This window comes from Lissotriton helveticus, chromosome 2_1 (genome assembly GCF_964261635.1).
Source record: "Lissotriton helveticus chromosome 2_1, aLisHel1.1, whole genome shotgun sequence".
NCBI classification, from domain to species: domain Eukaryota; kingdom Metazoa; phylum Chordata; class Amphibia; order Caudata; family Salamandridae; genus Lissotriton; species Lissotriton helveticus.
Genome location: NC_136059.1, coordinates 1231728228 through 1231746769, shown reverse-complemented (window position 1 = coordinate 1231746769; position 18542 = coordinate 1231728228). Strand labels below are relative to the sequence as shown.

Genomic DNA, 18542 nt, shown 5'->3' with positions numbered 1-18542 from the left:
GATGGATGGAGTTAAGATCTTGTTGTTAATTGTTATTTTAGAAAGAATCTTTCTTGAAAGTTTCTCTCTTTTTAACCATGACCAAATGTATTTCCTATGCATGTTTATGGTAATAATTATTTATTAATACAATAAAGCAATAAAGCTTATATATTCATTTGCCTTCTATTTACTTCCTAAGCAGTAAAACAGAGTTAAAAGCTGCCCCAGACATGCTGTGGTCACACTAATGTATACACAGAAGGAAAGACAGCCATATACTTCAGTTGTGACTAGACATCACAACACACTTGAAGCCCCCGCTGTGACCCCTCCCGTGACTACGTAGTCTTCTGCTATGTTTCTGTTTTTTGATCTACTATATAAATGCTAATGATAACAGTGCCACAAATTGAAGTATAAACAATAAATACATAAATACATAAAAATATTTTGTACATTAATACATAAGCATTAGAAACAGCTTACTCCTTCCGTCTTCACTACTTTGTTAGGTATTGTTGTCAGTAATTAGAACTTGCCAGAGAGAGAGAGGGCCATTTGTATTTAGGCACAACTGGAATTGGACATTTCTGGAAATGAACCTTTTTGAAAAGCTGAACCCAAAGGCTGCACAAACACCAGCTGTTTAAACCTTCCCTGCATTACTAATTTGGCATGTGTTCAGATAGGCGACTGGTAAATGAGTCGACATTGCACACAAACAAATTGTTCACTATAGAACGGTGCCTTTTTTCCTCTAAAACCACAACCACACGAGGAAGCGTGGGTGAAGATGGGCAGCGCGCGGATTGCAGGGAGCATCTTACGTCATGCCGTCTGTCCTGCGGGGATTGGTCGAGGACTCCTGGGACAGGGTTTAAATAGCGGGAGATGACAGGGAAGGAGCAGAGACCTCGGCAACCTTTCCGACAGTCCTGACCCGCGCCTCCTTCAGCTCAGCTTGCGGATTCACCAGCAGAGAGCCCAGTCTCCCGACCTGTACGAAAAAGAAAGGTAATGTGCCTTTATTGCAGAGGATTTGTGCATGCATTTGAAATACCTAGGCTTGATGCAAGTTTTTGCCTGTGCAACCAAACCTGCTAACTGTAAAATATTTAGCCAATGTTAGCATCTCAAACATGTGAGTTGAAAATGTTTTTATTTCGCAGTTCGGCGCATCTGGTCCCTCTGCCACTAACCAGTGCACCCAGTACGCCTCTACTTGTTGCAGTGGTCAGTAGTGTCAGTTTTGTAAAAGAATCTCCAAAAGAAATCAAGGGTTATGTGCAACTAGGGTACATCCAGAAACTAAGGAATGTCTCTGGGAGCTACATTTCGAACAATCTGGGTGATATACCTTGCAGATGAAGCCTATGTCAGGGTTTTGCACTTTCCACTGGAATTAAACACCGTTCTCATCACCGCTGGTCTGCTCCTGGGTTCTACTGGTTTCGCTCTGTGTGAAGTTATAGGGCCACTCTATTTGTAATCATTGACAATGTCAATAGGCTTGGTTTATAACTGAATGTGCCTTGTCAGTTATTTCTGAGCTTAGGCACTAAATAAATCATCGCATATGCACTCTATCACTAATTCTTACACTCAAGAATCCTCTCATCCAGCCACTGACTCATTCTTGCATTCACTCACTTAACCATCCACAATAAATTGTCCACATAAACTTAACAAGTATATGGAAGATAAAATAATGAATGTAGAAAAAAGAAGCCTGCTGCCACCTATACAAGGAGAGCATATGTTTCCAATTGAAAAAAAGTTACACCTAGCAGGAAGTGGCTATCTTGCAATGGTGTTGTACCCTGTGTATTGTTGTTTTTAAGTTCTAACATGTTCACCATGAATAGAAGAAACATGTTAGCCATTTTATACTAATACAATGTAACACTAACAAAAATACCATTACAAGGTGGCGCCCTACTGCAGTGGCCACACTGCTGATGAAATAAGACGCAGTGCACACATTACGTTAATGACAAGGTACCCCTGTCTGGGAGATGCACTTTGCTCTAAAAAAGAGTTGAGATGGAAAAAAAAAAGAAAGGGGTCTTTTGATAGAAGAAACTGTAAAATTAAAGAATTGGACCACCAACCCTAGCATAAAATCACGCTCATTTGCAGGCTGATTATGCACATGTGATCTGGCAAAATTCCCTTAAACACAGGTCAACAGAGCCAATGGCTGAAGCGGGCTGACCCATTGTCCTATGCTATATACTTTCATGGATAAAAGTAGAGTTAGAATGACACTTGAACAAACCACTGGCAGAAGAGGGCTGACCTAAAGCCCTCCTATGTAAGTGTACATATGTAAGTATACATATGTATGTATATATTTTGTTATGGTTTTTTTTATCACAAGTGCCTGGCTGAGAAACCTTTTTAGCAAAGCTAGCAAATCCTCTCTCCCCATGGTTTACCAAATGGGATAAATGACACCAACCCCATGCCTACGAAGGTAATCTGTAAGGTTGCATGTAGTAACATACCTGTGCAATGGTTTTAACATGATGCAATAACAATCTGCGCTTAAAACCTATTTAACATATGCTCTATACAATAAATAACATACATATACTTCCTTTGGCATAACTTTTCGTAATAAGAAGATCAGTCATCTGACAATTTTTCCCAATTAATCAGTAAGGCTTATAGTCATTGCCATTTACTTGTCACCATAACCAAATGAAGCATACTGTATTGAGCAGTAAACCTGCCCATAAACAAACAGCAGGCATACATTCATACAATTAAAAATCACTATAAATGTACAGTTGGGAAAACAATATACCATTCCTAAGAATATCTAACAAGGGTTATCACAGTGCAAATCTTCTACTCTCAATGTTCTCAAATAGGGTAATTGACACCAAACATATTCCCTACCAAGGTAATCTGTGAGATTCCAGGGACACAGTGTAATACAAATTAACTCTTACAGCTCTATTGGCTTTAACATATTATTTACAGAGATAGGCCTACTGGCTTTGTTGTAACTTTCATAATAAACAAATACTCCCAATGGCAGGTGACATAACTTTTCCTGTTGAATGAAGTAGGCCCCTAACTTTTATCATTGGCTTGTTACCATAACTAGCTTAGGCCTACTGTATTGCACATACGATTTCCCACAAGGCAACCATCAGGCATGTGTTCAAGAACACTCTTTTTCAGCGGAGGCACATGGCTTCTGCTCAAACATATGCTGTACTCAGTATAATCAGCACGTGGATAGACAAAGCCTCCCTCTCAGTGGTTTGAAAGCTCTTTTTCTGTTGATCACATAAGTAGTCTTGTGACATCTTTGGTGTCAAGTCAAATGTAAAGAGCAGATGCAAGGATTAAGACATGGGCTACTGACAAAAATGCAACACATTTCAGAGGAGACCAGGGGAACAGTCACTGAAGCTTGTGACTTGGTCAAACACAAAACCTTTTATTGTTTCAGCTAAAAGCCATCCATAACAAACCAAACATAAAAACAATTACACCAATAATTGGGTATGGTTAATAACATTATACACCTACACAAGATTAAAATGTAATCCTAATACAATTAAAAACTGTGGTTAAACAAGACTACTTGTTATTACAATTTCCATTAAATTTGCTATGTAAACAACCATTAAGACCAAAAGTAAATTTGCTACTGAAAGGTAAATAGATGATAAGTAAGTCCTGTAGCTTAATGCCAAGGTATGTTTATGGCTTGTCATACCAGGTCCTAAACAGAAGCCGCATTCTACCACTGTTCATACCACAGTTTTGCACACAAAAAAAGAAAACAAAGTGAGTGATAGTTTTAATTCCACCTATTTTACCATTACAGAAGCAGTCGTGCACTGTTTAATCTTTAACAATGAAGCTAACCAGATGTGGTGGTTCAGAGGTTCGTACATGCCTGAGTGCCAGATGTTGTTCTCATGACTGCATTTTAATAGAGGTTTGAAGAGGCCCTCAACTACATCACTGGGTAATTGCAGCCCAGCTCACTAATGATCACACTAAGGGGCATATTTACATTGAAGTGAGGGAATTTGGAGCTAGCCTTCCTGGCTTAACGCCGCACTCGGCCACTTCAGAAACGCAGGGCTGCACCATATTTACAGGACTATGGTGCAGCCCTACGTTTCCCCCTGAGCTGGCGCTAAACTTAGCTACCTAGCACCAACACAGGGCCCCTTGCACCATAGTGCAAGGGTGTCTGCGTTGAAGAGAAGATTGTTTATGTGCAGGAAGGTCTCCCTTTCTGCACATAAACAATCTTTGAATGACGTTTTGTAACTTTTCTGTGTGCTGCTTACTGCAGCACACATAGAAGTTGCAAAATGTTCTTTCTTTTTTTTTATTGTTTATGTGCAGGAAGGGACACCTTCCTGCACATAAACAATCAATGCCAGTTTACTGTTTCTATGTGTGCGTTAAGCCATGTTAAGTGGCTTAGCACTGCCTTGTAAATAAGGCGAAACCCCTATCGCCATCACAACGTCACTGAAAGGCGATAGGGGCTTGTAAATCTACTAATGGAGGTTTGGTTAGGCCCATGAGATTTAATATTAATTGGCCTCCTCCTAATTACTGATAGGCATTGGACCCTCCCTCTTAATGGCAATCTCAGCACAGAGGTGAAGCACTGAATGAGTATGAACACCAAATTACAAGCATCTCAAGTCTCAATCATTTGGAGGGTTGGTGGCCCTATAGAAGGCCACGCCAGTCCAGGTCTATTACAAGAGCCTCATATGCTTTTATGGATTCTTGTGTTTTAACATTAAAACCTTTCCATTAAGTTACCATATTTTGGTCCAAAATGACCTAGGCTTGTAGCTTTAAAGTAAATGATCCTGCTACTACAGACTTCCCTTGGCAGCACAAGGAAGTTAGCACCACTGCAGAAACCCTTGAGTCACCAAACTTCATGGGGAGTTCATTTTCCATAATGTAGTTTCCAAGCAACATGCAACAGCTTGCTTCACTTCAGAGAAGTTTAGGCGTGAGCACTATCATTCCTGCACCCCTCACATGTGGTCAATTGATTGTGAAAAACTAGATAGGTGCCCAGAAGCGACAGCACTTGCAATGAGTGCTATACAATGAAAACAACTCTTTTATTTCTCATATGTACAATCATTTGTGAGAAATTATACGAAAAAAATGTAGAGTCCTTTTAAATAGAGATTGCAAAATATAACATATATAATCAGTCCTTCCAAATGTAACTGAAATTCTCGACCCTGTCGTTTTCATTATACTTACAGGAAGCCTGCCACTCATACATCTTTCCTACCATGCTGTAGATCTGTGAAATTTAACAAGTTCCTTAATAAATAATTGTTTAGATTTGGCCAGTTGTGAACACTATCGCATTTTCAACAGGGACCCTTGATTTTATTGAATTTAGGTCCAGCATTTAGTGTATTGTTCGTTTACAATATATATGCATGCATGTTGTGCTCACATATCTTTGCACCGTGGTTTGCATGTTTTTCCCCAAGATCCAACGATTTGGCTAGTAGGTAGTCTGAAGTTAAAAGTCTGATGTATTGGGTCTACAAACAACAATTCTAACTCACCACCTCCCACTTTTTAGGTCTTGTTACTGACAGCTTTAGCTGTTTCGAGAGCTCTTGTCATCAATACATCAAATAGAATTCTAAAGAAGTGTAGACAGAGAGTAAGTCTTGGGTCAGCCCTCTTTGGCAATTGGTTTTCATTTATTTTTAACGATTTGCCATAGCCTGGATGGGCTTTCCTTTAAGACACTGACATTTTGAGGATGGTTACATCAAGTAGTCCATTTATTAGACTACAAAAACAACTTGACTTGTAGGTAGAGGCTAAGACCCAGGTGTGTTATTTGGTGTATTTACTGTGCTGGCACAGCAACTTTTTAATTACTGATTTATGGCTTTAATGCTTTCTTTTTGGATGCCACAACCTATTGTAATACAGGTTCACAGTGCTATCTATCAATCACCCTTGGGCTTTCGTTCGTTTTCAAAAATGTCCTGTCATGATAACATTCTGTTGGGTTCATTGTTTTTTTATGTTCACACAATAAAATGTACGCGTAGAAAGTCTTTCTTAAACATGGAACGAAAATACAGTCCTTTGTCAAATGGACACGTACATGGCTGTGCTTCTTAATGACGATGGCGTGATTTCTAAGTCTAGAACAAAGTGCTCTTTTATCAAACAAAAATGTTATAATGTCCTACCAGACCAGCTATATCATACCTGACCAATCATGCCCAAATTACCATACCTAACCTGGCATCCTGACATATCTTCCACACTGTGCTACCATATCTAAGTTATCATATCTAAGCTACCATACCCAATCGGTGATATCTACCAAATCTATGTACCGTACCTACTTACCTGTCATACCTACCAACCATACCTAGCATACTAGAATTACCTATCATAAGTACCACATCTGCCTACCTATCACACCTACTATGCCTATCATTCCAACCACACATACCCTGCTTTAACTTCCATAACTAGGCTATCATACCTTCCATACCTATCTACCATTCCTAACCTATCACACCTTACATAATAACCATACTCACCCTACTTGCCTACCTTCCACACCTATCTAACATACCTACTTACCTACCATAACTACTTACCTAATACATACTTACTATTCCTAACATAACAGACCTGCCATGACTACTACACATACCTGCCTACTATACCTAAATTGCCTAAATACCGTACCATACCTAACCATATCTAACCTACCATACCTATCCAACCATATCCAAGCCTCCACAACCTCTGCAGCATAAATGTTAAATGTAAATGTTGGGTTCTTGTAAAGCGCACTGTTACTCTACCCGAGTGTCCTGGCGCTGTAGAACCCGTCCTGGTTTTCCCTGTGAGATGGTCCCTTTCTGGGTATCTCCAGGGTGAAACCAGGCATCCCCGGCATCTGTGGGGGGCCGTTGTAGAGATGAGGCAAGCTTAATGCCCAGAGTTGCCAAGTGTGTTCCCTGGTTAGAGTAGGCACTGAGGCGAGAATTATCGAGTCCGTTGACCCTGGTCCCAGACCCTGCCGCGTCGGGAATTGAACCCTGGTCCCGGGCCGTTCTCTGCTTACAGGTCTGCCGCCTCTAACCAGTGAACCACACCACTCCACATGCTCCTACATGCTCATACATGCTCCGTGCTGGTGGTTTTGTGAAAATGGGCAGTGATTTCTACGGGACCTCTTGTAACGGCTTGAAGTACTGCAGTCTGCAGCAAAAAGCACTTGTGCTTAACGCGAGAGTCATTTCATTAACAACCAATTGCTCCGTTAAAATTTACAGGACGTATTGGCTTTGTCAATGCTTGATCTAAAACCTCGTTCTTTCTTCCTGTTCTCAAATATCAAGAAAGTAAATATTATTATTGAAGATTTGTGGCTTATCTTTTCAGACCGCAGTTGATAGACAGCAGGATAAGCAAAAGTGTGTATTAGGTTTGCTGGGAGCTTGAGTCGTTAAGGGAAGTGATAACTTCAGGCATCCTGGTCCATACACAGGCAGACTTGTCAGAGCACAAGTAAGCTAAACAAAGGCTGACTTTTAAGAGACTTATAATTTACAGTGGACAGTGAAGTCCGAATGGGGACACCTCCCTCCAGCTCATCATGGGCACTGTTTGCAGGTTTCGACTGTTGGGTTACAACATAATGCATTCTGGGTGTCGTAGTCTTGATTCATTCGACTGAACTAATTAGACCTGGGGTATGAAAGAGTGTCCAGCCTCCGAAAGCACTTAGTTGGTGGGGTAGGTCGCTACAGGAACTTATTCTGCACTAGTTTGGTATTAGAAATATTTTAGTGGCTAAATTAATGGAGGCAAAATGTTTGTGTTTGTGTATGTACACATGAGGACTGCAGTTGCCTATTGTACACGTTGGTGGATCGTTTGTCATGGGGCTCACATAACAAAGAAAGTTGATGCAGTTTTTAAATGTGCTTTTTTGTCCAATATTTGCAACATATTATCATTATCCAGACTTGATCTTTTCCCCCTCTTCAGTGCATCTGATCCGAAGTGCTCTGAAGCTATCGCAGGGTGGTTTGCATCATTTCTTAAAACTCAAGTATAATATAAATGCATACCTTTGCACTGTGTCTAATCATGCGTTTTGCATCTGTTTCTAGACAGACAGTGAACATGAAGATTGTGGTGCTGTGCCTTTGCCTCCTCGGCGTGGCATGTGCTCTCCCGGTAGGTTATCCTACACTTTATATGAGTTTAATTCAGATGTCACTTGGACTCGATGAAGAGGAACAAAACTTGTAAAGCATCATTTGACTTTATTCCCCTTGCAGGTGCTCCGGTCGAGGCGTTCGTCCAGTCTGGAAGACAGCCAGGTAAGGCCCTAGGATAACCGATAACTGGAATCCTTTTATTTTAACAACAAACCAATCAGACAGTGGCTCTGGGTTCTAAGAGATCCGCAGGAATTAAAATCTGACGGAAACACATAAGAAGTGTTGAAACAGCCCTCTCCCGAATTCAATTTGACTTGCCTCCACTGAGTTTGATTAGTATATTTTTTAAATATTTTTTATCTTTTACTCTTTCACATATGCCCCTTCTATCTCTCACAATCACTCTCTGTTGTCCTCGCCGACAGAGTGCATTTTTCTCCTGCTGTCTCTAAACATCCCATTCCTGCCCCCTTCCCAAAGTGTCTACTCTAGAACAAGTGAGAAACTCCTGTACAAGCTACACTTGACTGTTTGATTTTTTTGCATGATGTTTTAAGAAAGGCAAGTACATATCGTTTATCTATTTATTGGAATTGTTTAGGCTACTCCAGTTACTTTTTTGTTTACCTGTCTGTGTTGGAAATTAATCCCTGCACGCTTCACAAAAGGTATTGAAGGCTGATGTGTCTAGCCTTCTTCAACTTTAGTTTATATTATCCTCAAATTCTTCAAAATATTTTCACCAGGATTCCTTTAAAAAAAAAATCGATTTCTTCAGAATGCACTGCCCCATGCCACTTGATAAATTAAATGCACTTATACCAAAATGCAGACGCTTTGCTAACCCACAAACACGTTATAAGCAAAATGCAGCACCTAGTAGCCATTTTTCTGTTATCTTGAAGTAGGGAATTCTAGGGCAGCCTTCAGCGGATACTAGGTGGCCGGGATTTCATCGTTTCCAGCTTGAAGATGCATGTAGTTGACAGGGGTTTTGGGGTTGCTAGTTTGCATCCAGCAGTCACAGTGATTTGCAGTGCTTACAGAAATTGATTTAGTGTTTGTAGATTCAGTGCATATTCATTTGAAGAAATATCAGATTGGCATTCAATTTACCAAACATAGCAATGTTAGCATACGTTGATACTGCAAGCTTCCTAAGTTGGAAAGTTTTTGCCAATGATAGGGATCTGCCGCCAGCTTTGGTATTTGCAAGAAAAAAGATTCCATGCAAAATAAGCTCCGCCTTCTCATATTCAAATGGTAAAATTATATGACACTGCATTGGTATTTATATAGAGCTCTCCGTACACCTTGTGTGGCCTAAAGCCCTTTTGAGCTTGGTCCAATTCCATTATTTATAAACCATTTCACCCCTGTGCCCCTCCCCCCCTCTCCCCCCCCCCCCCCCCGTCGAAGTCGTCAAATGCTGCTATTTATATCGGGCATGGCCGGATAGGTCATTTATTCCACTGGGCATTTCCCCAATGCTCTGGAGCCCTTGGAGACTGGCTTTGAAAGCCCAGGGCCGCTCCTGGTGCCTTTGTCCCTATCCCCAGCCCCCCGAGGTTAATTGCTGCAAGCACAGGGAGAGATCAAGAGAGAGAGATGGTGAAAATGGGAAGGGAGAGAGAGAAAGTGATTAGAAGGGGAGAAGATAGAGACATGAAGGTAAGAGAAAGAGAGTAGATAGATGGAAAGAGAGAGATTGCGTGACGAGATCAAGGGACCAGGGCTGGTTTGAGCATTTTTTCCAGGGATGTTGTAGGAGGTTCCTGGGACAAGCTGTTGAGATATGTGGGGTTTGAACAATGTGATGGAAGTACACCATTTTACATGAAGGTACTCTACTCACCACCTCTAGGGCAGATAGCATCAAATGTGGAAGGCGTCCTTGGTATGGTGCCTAAATTGGGTTTACTAGGATAAATGGAGTCCCTAAGTGGCATAAAAACTTTGAAGGCAGTAGTATCTAAAGGATTTTGGGGGCCCTGGGCCAAAGTACTTTGGGGTCCTCCTGTTCGAAACAACTTTCAATTTATAATCCAATTTCAGCTCTTTCATTTCCCCTTTAGCCAGGTCAATGACAGTGCACAGACACACTTGTCCAAATTCTAAATGTGCTTACATTTAATATTCAGGGATAGATTCAATATTGCAACACAACAGCAGCTCACTAATACTACTGTCGATAATCTCTATGGCACCCTCCCATTTCTCGTATGTGAGGTCCTGTTTCTATCTAAAAGGAACTTTGTTATGGATGTTGCAAAAACCAAACACATTTCTCCGCAAAATGTCTGTAAATAGACTCTCTTGCATCACCCACATTATAATTAATGAAAGGAAACTGTCTTTATAACAATCTGTTTAGAAGAACTATTCAAGGTCATCAGGGAAAGACTCTGCAGAACAGAAGTGGCTCTATCAAGGAGCCCCTGAAAGGCTGCGGCCCTGGCCCAGAGTCCACTTTGCCCATGCCTTAAAAGTCTTTGATTGGAGGAACTTTAAAACCACCAAAATGTGCACAAAAACGGACAAATCCACAGGCACATGTAGAAAAAGACATAGCATAGTGTTACATACATTTGTAAAGCCGTTTGTGTAGTCTGTCCCCTTTTCTGAGTATGGGACGTATTGCCCTCAGATCATAAAGTGATCTGTGCACTTACATTGGTAGGTAAGGCTAGTCGAACATGATGAATTATGTTTATGAATGGCTGAATGCTTTGAAGGAATTCTCATCTTCTATTGAAATTCAAAATAAGAGACATGGCGTCTGTATATAATCTATACGAATCACAGAGAAAGCTTCCACAATGAGCAAGTCCAAGAAAGAGAGGCCTTGGTTTCCATCCGATCCCATTGCTTCAACACTGTCTCACATCCTATGTCTTTCCCCCCATTGGTGGATGAGGCTTTAGAACGTAAACTTGTCTACATATAGCCATTTTCAGCCACCCTTGCTAGAATGGGTCTGCATTTATCAACAGGTACAGAGTTGTTGACAAATGCCACCCAAAATGCATGCCAAATGAGGTCGAGGGTGACTTATTTGTGAACCTTTGTGTAGGAGAAAACCTGAAAGAGTCACCATGTTGGATCTGCAGTGCACCAAGTTAGCATTAGGGCAAATACTATCTGGAAGCGCTACCTGCTAAGGGCTACCTAACATTGTTGTTCTTGCTAGCTGTTTGAGGCTTTTTTAATCATAAAAATCGTCATTTTTAAAAATTGTGTTTTTCACCCTGTGATGCAGACAGCACACCCCTAGGCCTCCTGCACGCATTTTCGCCATCATTCCTTGGCTCTAGCGGCCGTTTTTGGGCTTTATTGGGCTTTATTTGGGGGTTGTGAAATCTTTACACGGCGGCCATCTTGAGTGTGGCCCAGAGCGGTGAGAGCGCTCTAGTGGATCACATAAAAGGAAACGGACGCTCTACCGCGCTAGCGGTCACGTTTGCGGGAGCGCCGTCCCTAGTGCCGGAGTCTCGCCTGAGTCAGCCCGTCTGCGCCCGTCAGCGTCTCGGAGGCACTCGGACGCGAGCCGGGTGGGCCCTACTGAGCACTTGGTTAGATGTACACAAGAGAGGAACTTTTGTCTTATAATGTATACACTGCTCCATGTCAGTGAGCTAGCCCCCACTCTGCTGGGGTTATTACCACGTGCCCCACGTGTGGTTGGGTGCCTGTCCCTATTAATTCCTCTCCGGGTAAGCTTCCCCCTTTAGGTAGTAAATGCGCTTTGCTAAACACCAGGTCCCTTCCTCAGCACGCCCTTGACATTCATAATCTTCTCACATATGATGCTTTGGACTGTCTCTTTCTCACGGAAACATGGCTGGGTGAGGGCTCGGAACCTGACTTGGCTATTGCCATCCCTCCTTCTTATGCTATTTTCCGTCGAGATAGATGCAAGGGAAGAGGAGGTGGAGTAGCACTTATTATCAAGAGGCACATTCCCTGTACCATCCTGTCGATGGATGTTTTACCAGGCTGCGAGACCCTTGCCTTCTCTTTGGCCCTCTCCCCCCATCAATCTTGTTTGGGGCTCCTGCTTTATAGACCGCCTGGCCCCCTAGGCTCCTTTATTGAGGATTTGCTATCGATCATCTCCACTCTAAGTCTTAGGACAAATCACTGCTTGATCCTCGGGGACTTTAACATCCATATGGACAAGGGTGAGGATCCGGAAGTGCAAAAATTTTTGGACATGACATCTTCGGTGGGACTTCATATGTACCTGCGGTCTCCTACTCATGAGAAAGGGCATATTCTAGACCAAATTTTTTCAACTGTTCCGGTGGCCCACTCTTCTCTTGCCCCAGTTCTCTGGTCAGATCATTTCCTAGCGGCTTTCACGATAGTACATCAGCCAGTAGCCGCGCGCACTTCGCAGCGGCAAACAGCTCGTAACTCCAGAGCTTTCCACAAAGTCACCCCGGCCATGCTCACCCAGGCTTTAGAGACTCATCCTTGTGCTCTCACGGGGAGACTGGAGGACGATGTTAGTTGTTTTCAGCACTGGCTCACGACACGCTTGGAAGTTTTGGCACCACCACGCCTAGCTAGATCAGAACTGGCAAGAGCATCAGCCCTGTGGTTTTCCGCTACCCTGGCTACTAAGAGAAGGCACTGTAAGCAGCTGGAGAGAATTTGGAGGAGGCAATATGATACATCTGCTAAGCAGTCATATAGAGAAGCAGTGAAAGAATATCACAGGGAGATCACTGCAGCGAAAAAATCTTTCTTAGCTAAAAGGATTGAGGGAGCAGATAGCTCTTGTAAAGAGATCTTTAAGATTGTTAAAGAATTCGTCTCTCCTTCCTGTTGCACTCCTACATCTGCTTTCTCGGAACCTTGGATCAAGGAGCTGGCAGTATTTTTTACGAACAAAATACGTACCATCCAGGTAGCCTTGCAAGGAACCCATAACATCGCGGCTGAGGGCTCCATGGGCGACGGCTCTTCCTTTCCTTGGGTACATCCATTGGCCACGCATATGGACTCTTTGGGTCCTACCCTGCACTGTTTCCCCCCCATAGAGCTTCAGGCCTCGCTCGACCTTTTGTCCAGCCTGAAATCTGGCTCTCCTCTGGACCCTTGTCCCGCCAAGTGTCTTGCGACCCTGGCACCAGCCCTTAACCCGATTATCAATCCTATCATCAATGCCTCTTTGAATTCGGGTAAAGTCCCCTCGTCGTGGAAACAGGCTTTAGTTTTGCCCCTCATAAAAAAACCGAATGCAGATGCTAAACTGCATTCCAACTACAGGCCTATTTCGTTGCTTCCGGCCTTGGCCAAGATCACAGAAAAGCATGTTCATACGACCCTGACCAACTTTTTAGAGGGAAACTCCTTATTACATCAGTCACAGTCCGGGTTTAGATCCAATCTGAGCACTGAAACTGCTCTACTTGAGGTAACCGAGGCTGTAAAGGAGACTCTCGACAGGGGTGGAAAGGCCCTGCTCATCATGCTGGATCTGTCAGCGGCCTTTGACACCGTTCCCCATGACCTTCTCCTAACAAGACTCTGGGAGATTGGCCTGCGGGGAACGGTGTTCAAATGGTTTCAATCTTTCTTGGCCGACCGGAGACAAACGATCTGGGCCCCCCCTTTCTCCGCCCGATGCCGCAGCTTGATGTTGGGGTCCCGCAGGGCTCCATTCTCAGTCCCTCCCTTTTTAATATCTTCCTCACTCCTCTGGCGGCACGGGTGGAGGAGCTAGGGGCCCAGATTATATCCTATGCGGATGATACACAGCTCCTGTTCACCTGTGACAGGGGCTGTGACTTTGACGGAGCAGTTATCCGGAAGTGTCTGGAGTTTGTGTTTGATTGGTTCAGGAAAAGTGGCCTCAAATGCAACTCCGACAAATCCGAGATATTGTTCTTTGGTTGTTCTGCAGACCTGAGATGGAAGCAATGGTGGCCTTCGGCCATGTTTCCCCCAGCCAGCGATTCAGTTACAGCAAAGAATCTGGGTATAATGGTTGATAACACCCTTTCCTTTAAAACCCAGGTGGCTGGCTTGCTGGGAAGTGCTTTGCCATCTTAAGGATGTTGCGTAAGTTTTTGCCATATCTATCTTTGGAGCACAAGAAGATCACGGTGCAAGCACTAATAGGCTCTCGCCTAGACTACGCTAACATCCTTTATTTAGGTCTTCCTGAATATCTGTTGACCCGTCTGCAGATAGTTCAAAATTCAGCAGCCAGGACAATCTTTGGTCTAACTAGAAAAGCCAGGGCTAGCAACCTCCTTGTCTCCCTGCATTGGCTGCTAATTCGTAAGCGCATCTTCTTCAAGACTCTAACTACAGCTTTTAAGGCGCTTCATAATGTCGGCGCTGGATATCTGCAGAGAAGGGTCAATTTTTATTTTCCATCAAGACCTTTGAGGTCTGCTGCCCAAGCAAATGCCATCGTCCCAACAGTGAAACGTGCTCGCTGTGGAGGTCGCTCTTTCAGTTACCTCGCACCCCGTCTCTGGAACGCGCTGCCCCTGGCGCTGCGGTCATGTTCCAATCTTTTGGCCTTTAGAAAGGGACTCAAGACCCACCTTTTTGGCCTGTAATGCCATTTTGGTTATTGTTGGTGCCGTTACGGAGGTATGTTTGTTGCTGGTATTTGGTGTGATGATCTTTAGCGCCGGGACGCTCTCCGGAGCAGCTGAGCGCTCTATAAAACAAACAGTAACATAACATAACATAACATTAGCTGGAAAGAGTTCAACAAATGCTCGTCCTTTGAGTGTGGACCATCCTTTACGCTCAACGAACAATCATAGGCCCGTGGCCTACTCAGGTGGACTCTTCTCTGGCATGTACAAGCAGCACACAGATCTCCATTGAGGATCCACCTGCCACCTCTTGCTGCTTCATAATGCCACATGAGAAGAAGAATCAGTATTTTTGGTACTTGCACGGTGTTGAACTGTACTCCATAGCACTGTTTACCAAACAAAATCAACCATCAGCCCAAAACTTCAATTTATTATCACATGTGAACGATGCGTGGAAGAGAATCATCTCGGTGGATAGGTAGGTGGATGGCAGAGGGATGGATGCCCATGTGTTCTGCCCTCTTTCTGCCTTTCTTTTGATGTCAGTGCCAGGGGACAGCCTCACATGACACCCACCTACAGATGTATTCTTTTAAACCAACTGAAAGAAGGACCCGAGATGTTCCGATTTTATTTTCTGGGAACAAACAAATCAGTGGAAAAGCTTGATCAGTGTTTCTGGATCACTAGGAGCACTTGCCCAGCATCTCAGTGAAATTACAGTAAAATGTTTGCCCACACAGGCCACTTCAAAGCAACCCTTCAAAGGGCAGCCTGTACAGAACTATTAGGCAAAAAACAGCTTTGAAAAAGAAAGTTGCATTGCATGAGATTTAGCACAGTGTTCCACCACCAACAGACCACATGCACTCTGCACTGTCATATTTAATTGTGCTTCTCACTGATCACTTTTCAGGACTCATCCAAAAGTGTGTCCCATGAAAGCCATGAATCTGACTCCGACTCTTCAGAGGAAGCTCGCCCTGTGGCCACTACCGCTGCTCCTTCCACGGAAGCCCAAACCGATGAGGCCTACACCGATGGTGCCTTCACTCGAGGAGACAACACCGGCAGAGGAGACAGCAACATCTTCCCCTTTGAAATCATTGCAGCAGATGATAAAGACCACCCCGTCAAAGTAAAATACTGGAAGAGTGCTTTCAGGAGCTACAAGAGAGATGCTCAGGTAAGGAGCTCTTTTGAACAGTGGGTGGATCATGGCAATGTGTGGAAATACCAAGAAGGCCACGTCCCTTGTCCATGAGAGGCCATTTTTAGTTGTCCTTCTCCTTACTTGCTCCATTCCATTGGTTCAATACTGTCTTGCTTCTATTTCTTCAGTTTGATACTTAATCGGCCACAGAGTCCTAACCTATTGAGACAATGATCCAGTGTATTGTGGCACTGGAGAAATAAAACTATTTAGTGAAAGTAAAAAATGCAGTTCAAGTGCACAAGAGGGTTGTTTCTGATGCCACAAAAATCTAAATCATAGAAGCTACTCATATGAACACCAAAAGACCTCAACAAATAAGACTTTTAGCCCAGATTTAGAAACATGTAACGGAACGCAGCACAGGACCCAAAGTTGCTCTGCTGCGCTGCTTGACAAGAAGTGGATGGTAAAGCTCCATAGCTACAGAGATATGGCACTTTCCTGCTCGCATCTTCCACTGGTGCAAAATCATATTACCTAGTCCACCTACAGAGCCATGAGCCCTAATGCAAGCGTGAGTGCATGATGTCTAGCATAGGTTTTGGACTGGAAGGGTAGCCATCCAGTACAAAATATGCCCAGATAAACTTTAAAAAATGTCCCCCTTCGGAAGTGTGCTGTACAGTGCACCTCACAGGAAATGTTAGGAGAGATAAAAGTATTTCTCCATCTAACACCTACTTCAAAGTGGCATTATTTTTTGGCACAAACCCCCATCTACTATTGTTAGGAGATGGGGTTTTGTGTTAAAAACCATAGGTGGTTGCATGGGAACGACCATGTTGCACCCGTGGAATGCCCCCTTGACGCAGAGTAATGTAAAGCAACTCAGGCAACTTTCCAGTGCAAAACAAGTTGTGTGATGGAAAGTAAATGGAAGAAAAAATACATTTTGCACTGGTTGGCATAACTTTACTGATGGAAACCCATCCCAAAATGTTTTTTACTCTGAGCCATATAGGGTTTACTTAATGTATGTAGATATATTTCTGAAAAGTCTAGTATTTGCATTTCTGGAGACATAACTGATTCCTCTGTTTTTGTCAAGCAGGATTTTCTGGATACCACCGTCGATCAGGCGGATGAACCCTACGATGCAGACAAAACCACTGACACAAATGATGCCAGCATCCACCAGCACACCGCAAGCAGCAATGAGCACACCAGCCAGGAGGATAGCACGCCATCCTTGCCTGACCACAGCGTAGAAGACAGCCACACAGACACCCACACCAGCAACGAGAGCCCTGAACCCCAACCAGACCACAGCAAGGAAGTAGACACCCACACCAGCAACGAGAGCCCTGAAACCCAACCCGACCACAGCAAGGAAGTAGACACCCACACCAGCAACGAGAGCCCTGAAACCCAACCCGACCACAGCAAGGAAGTAGACACCCACACCAGCAACGAGAGCCCTGAAACCCACCCTGACCCAATTGAAGAAGTGGACAGCCACACCAGCAATGAGAGCCCTGAAACCCACCCTGACCCAATTGAAGAAGTGGACAGCCACACCAGCAATGAGAGCCCTGAAACCCACCCTGACCCAATTGAAGAAGTGGACAGCCACACCAGCAATGAGAGCCCTGAACATCATGTACAGCTGCGGGGCCTGAAGCAAGCGACTGCTGACCCTACCACAGACAGCAGCGAAAGCACAGAAAGTCAGGAGAACACCAACATAGCACCATAAATCCCCTTAAAACAATTGCAAATAGATGAAAACGTCCTGTTTGTGTCTGTAGGCTTGAAGCACAACAGGAAGTATAATATTTTCTATTTTAAGGGTGTTTTACCCAGGATAGAATTGTAGCAAAATATTTTCTAAAAGATATCACAAATGTGTTTATTTGATGCTGAAAACTCATATTTTCATTCTCTGATGGCTACAAATGTGCTTGCCACTTATTGTACGATATTAATCTGTACATCAGACAGAAAACATGGCCTTCCATCAATCATGTCCTACACCTACAAGACAAATGTTGAATGTGCTTCTGATAGTGTTCAGATGAATGTAAGTTCTAAGAATCACATGAAAACTGGTTTTATAGACTTTTGGGTTATTGTTAACTCTTCCGATCCTGTCAATCAACAGAACGAGATCACAATGTATATTGTTGTAATTTTTATAACAAATAAAAACTAAATAAATAGTTGGTTTCCATATTCATTTGCATAGTTCAACAATAGGATAGAATACTCTAGAAGGATGATTTTAGATAATGCTCAGAGTAATAACATAATACACAAAGTATGCTCTGATGGTGGGGACACCTGGATTTTTTAACCACTGCCAATTAAGTATTTGTCACCCAGGGTCACTGCAGCCGGTGCTGGACCTAGTGTACAAGTCCCCCGAGAAAATTGCGGGGGGACTAACCAAGTTAGGCAGTATGCAGGTGACATCACAGCACATGAGATCATGGCCAGTGACATCACTGCTCGTGACATCACACATGGCATCTCATGTGGCATCACAGGAAGTGACACCAGAGGAAATGGCATCACAGCCATGACTTTACAAGAAGCAGCATC

General features: G+C 43.4%; 1 protein-coding gene across 1 annotated transcript; it reads left to right on the top strand.

Annotated features, from left to right (window-relative positions):
- Positions 1–857: 857 nt before the first annotated feature.
- Positions 858–18160, top strand: LOC144818580 (uncharacterized). The gene is made up of 5 exons (XM_078676120.1): positions 858–996; positions 8166–8232; positions 8337–8378; positions 15702–15971; positions 17053–18160. The coding sequence occupies exons 2-5, from the start codon at positions 8179–8181 to the stop codon at positions 17695–17697; spliced, it is 1011 nt and encodes a 336-aa protein (XP_078532246.1). The 5' UTR covers positions 858–996; positions 8166–8178; the 3' UTR covers positions 17698–18160.
- The last annotated feature ends 382 nt before the right edge of the window (positions 18161–18542 follow it).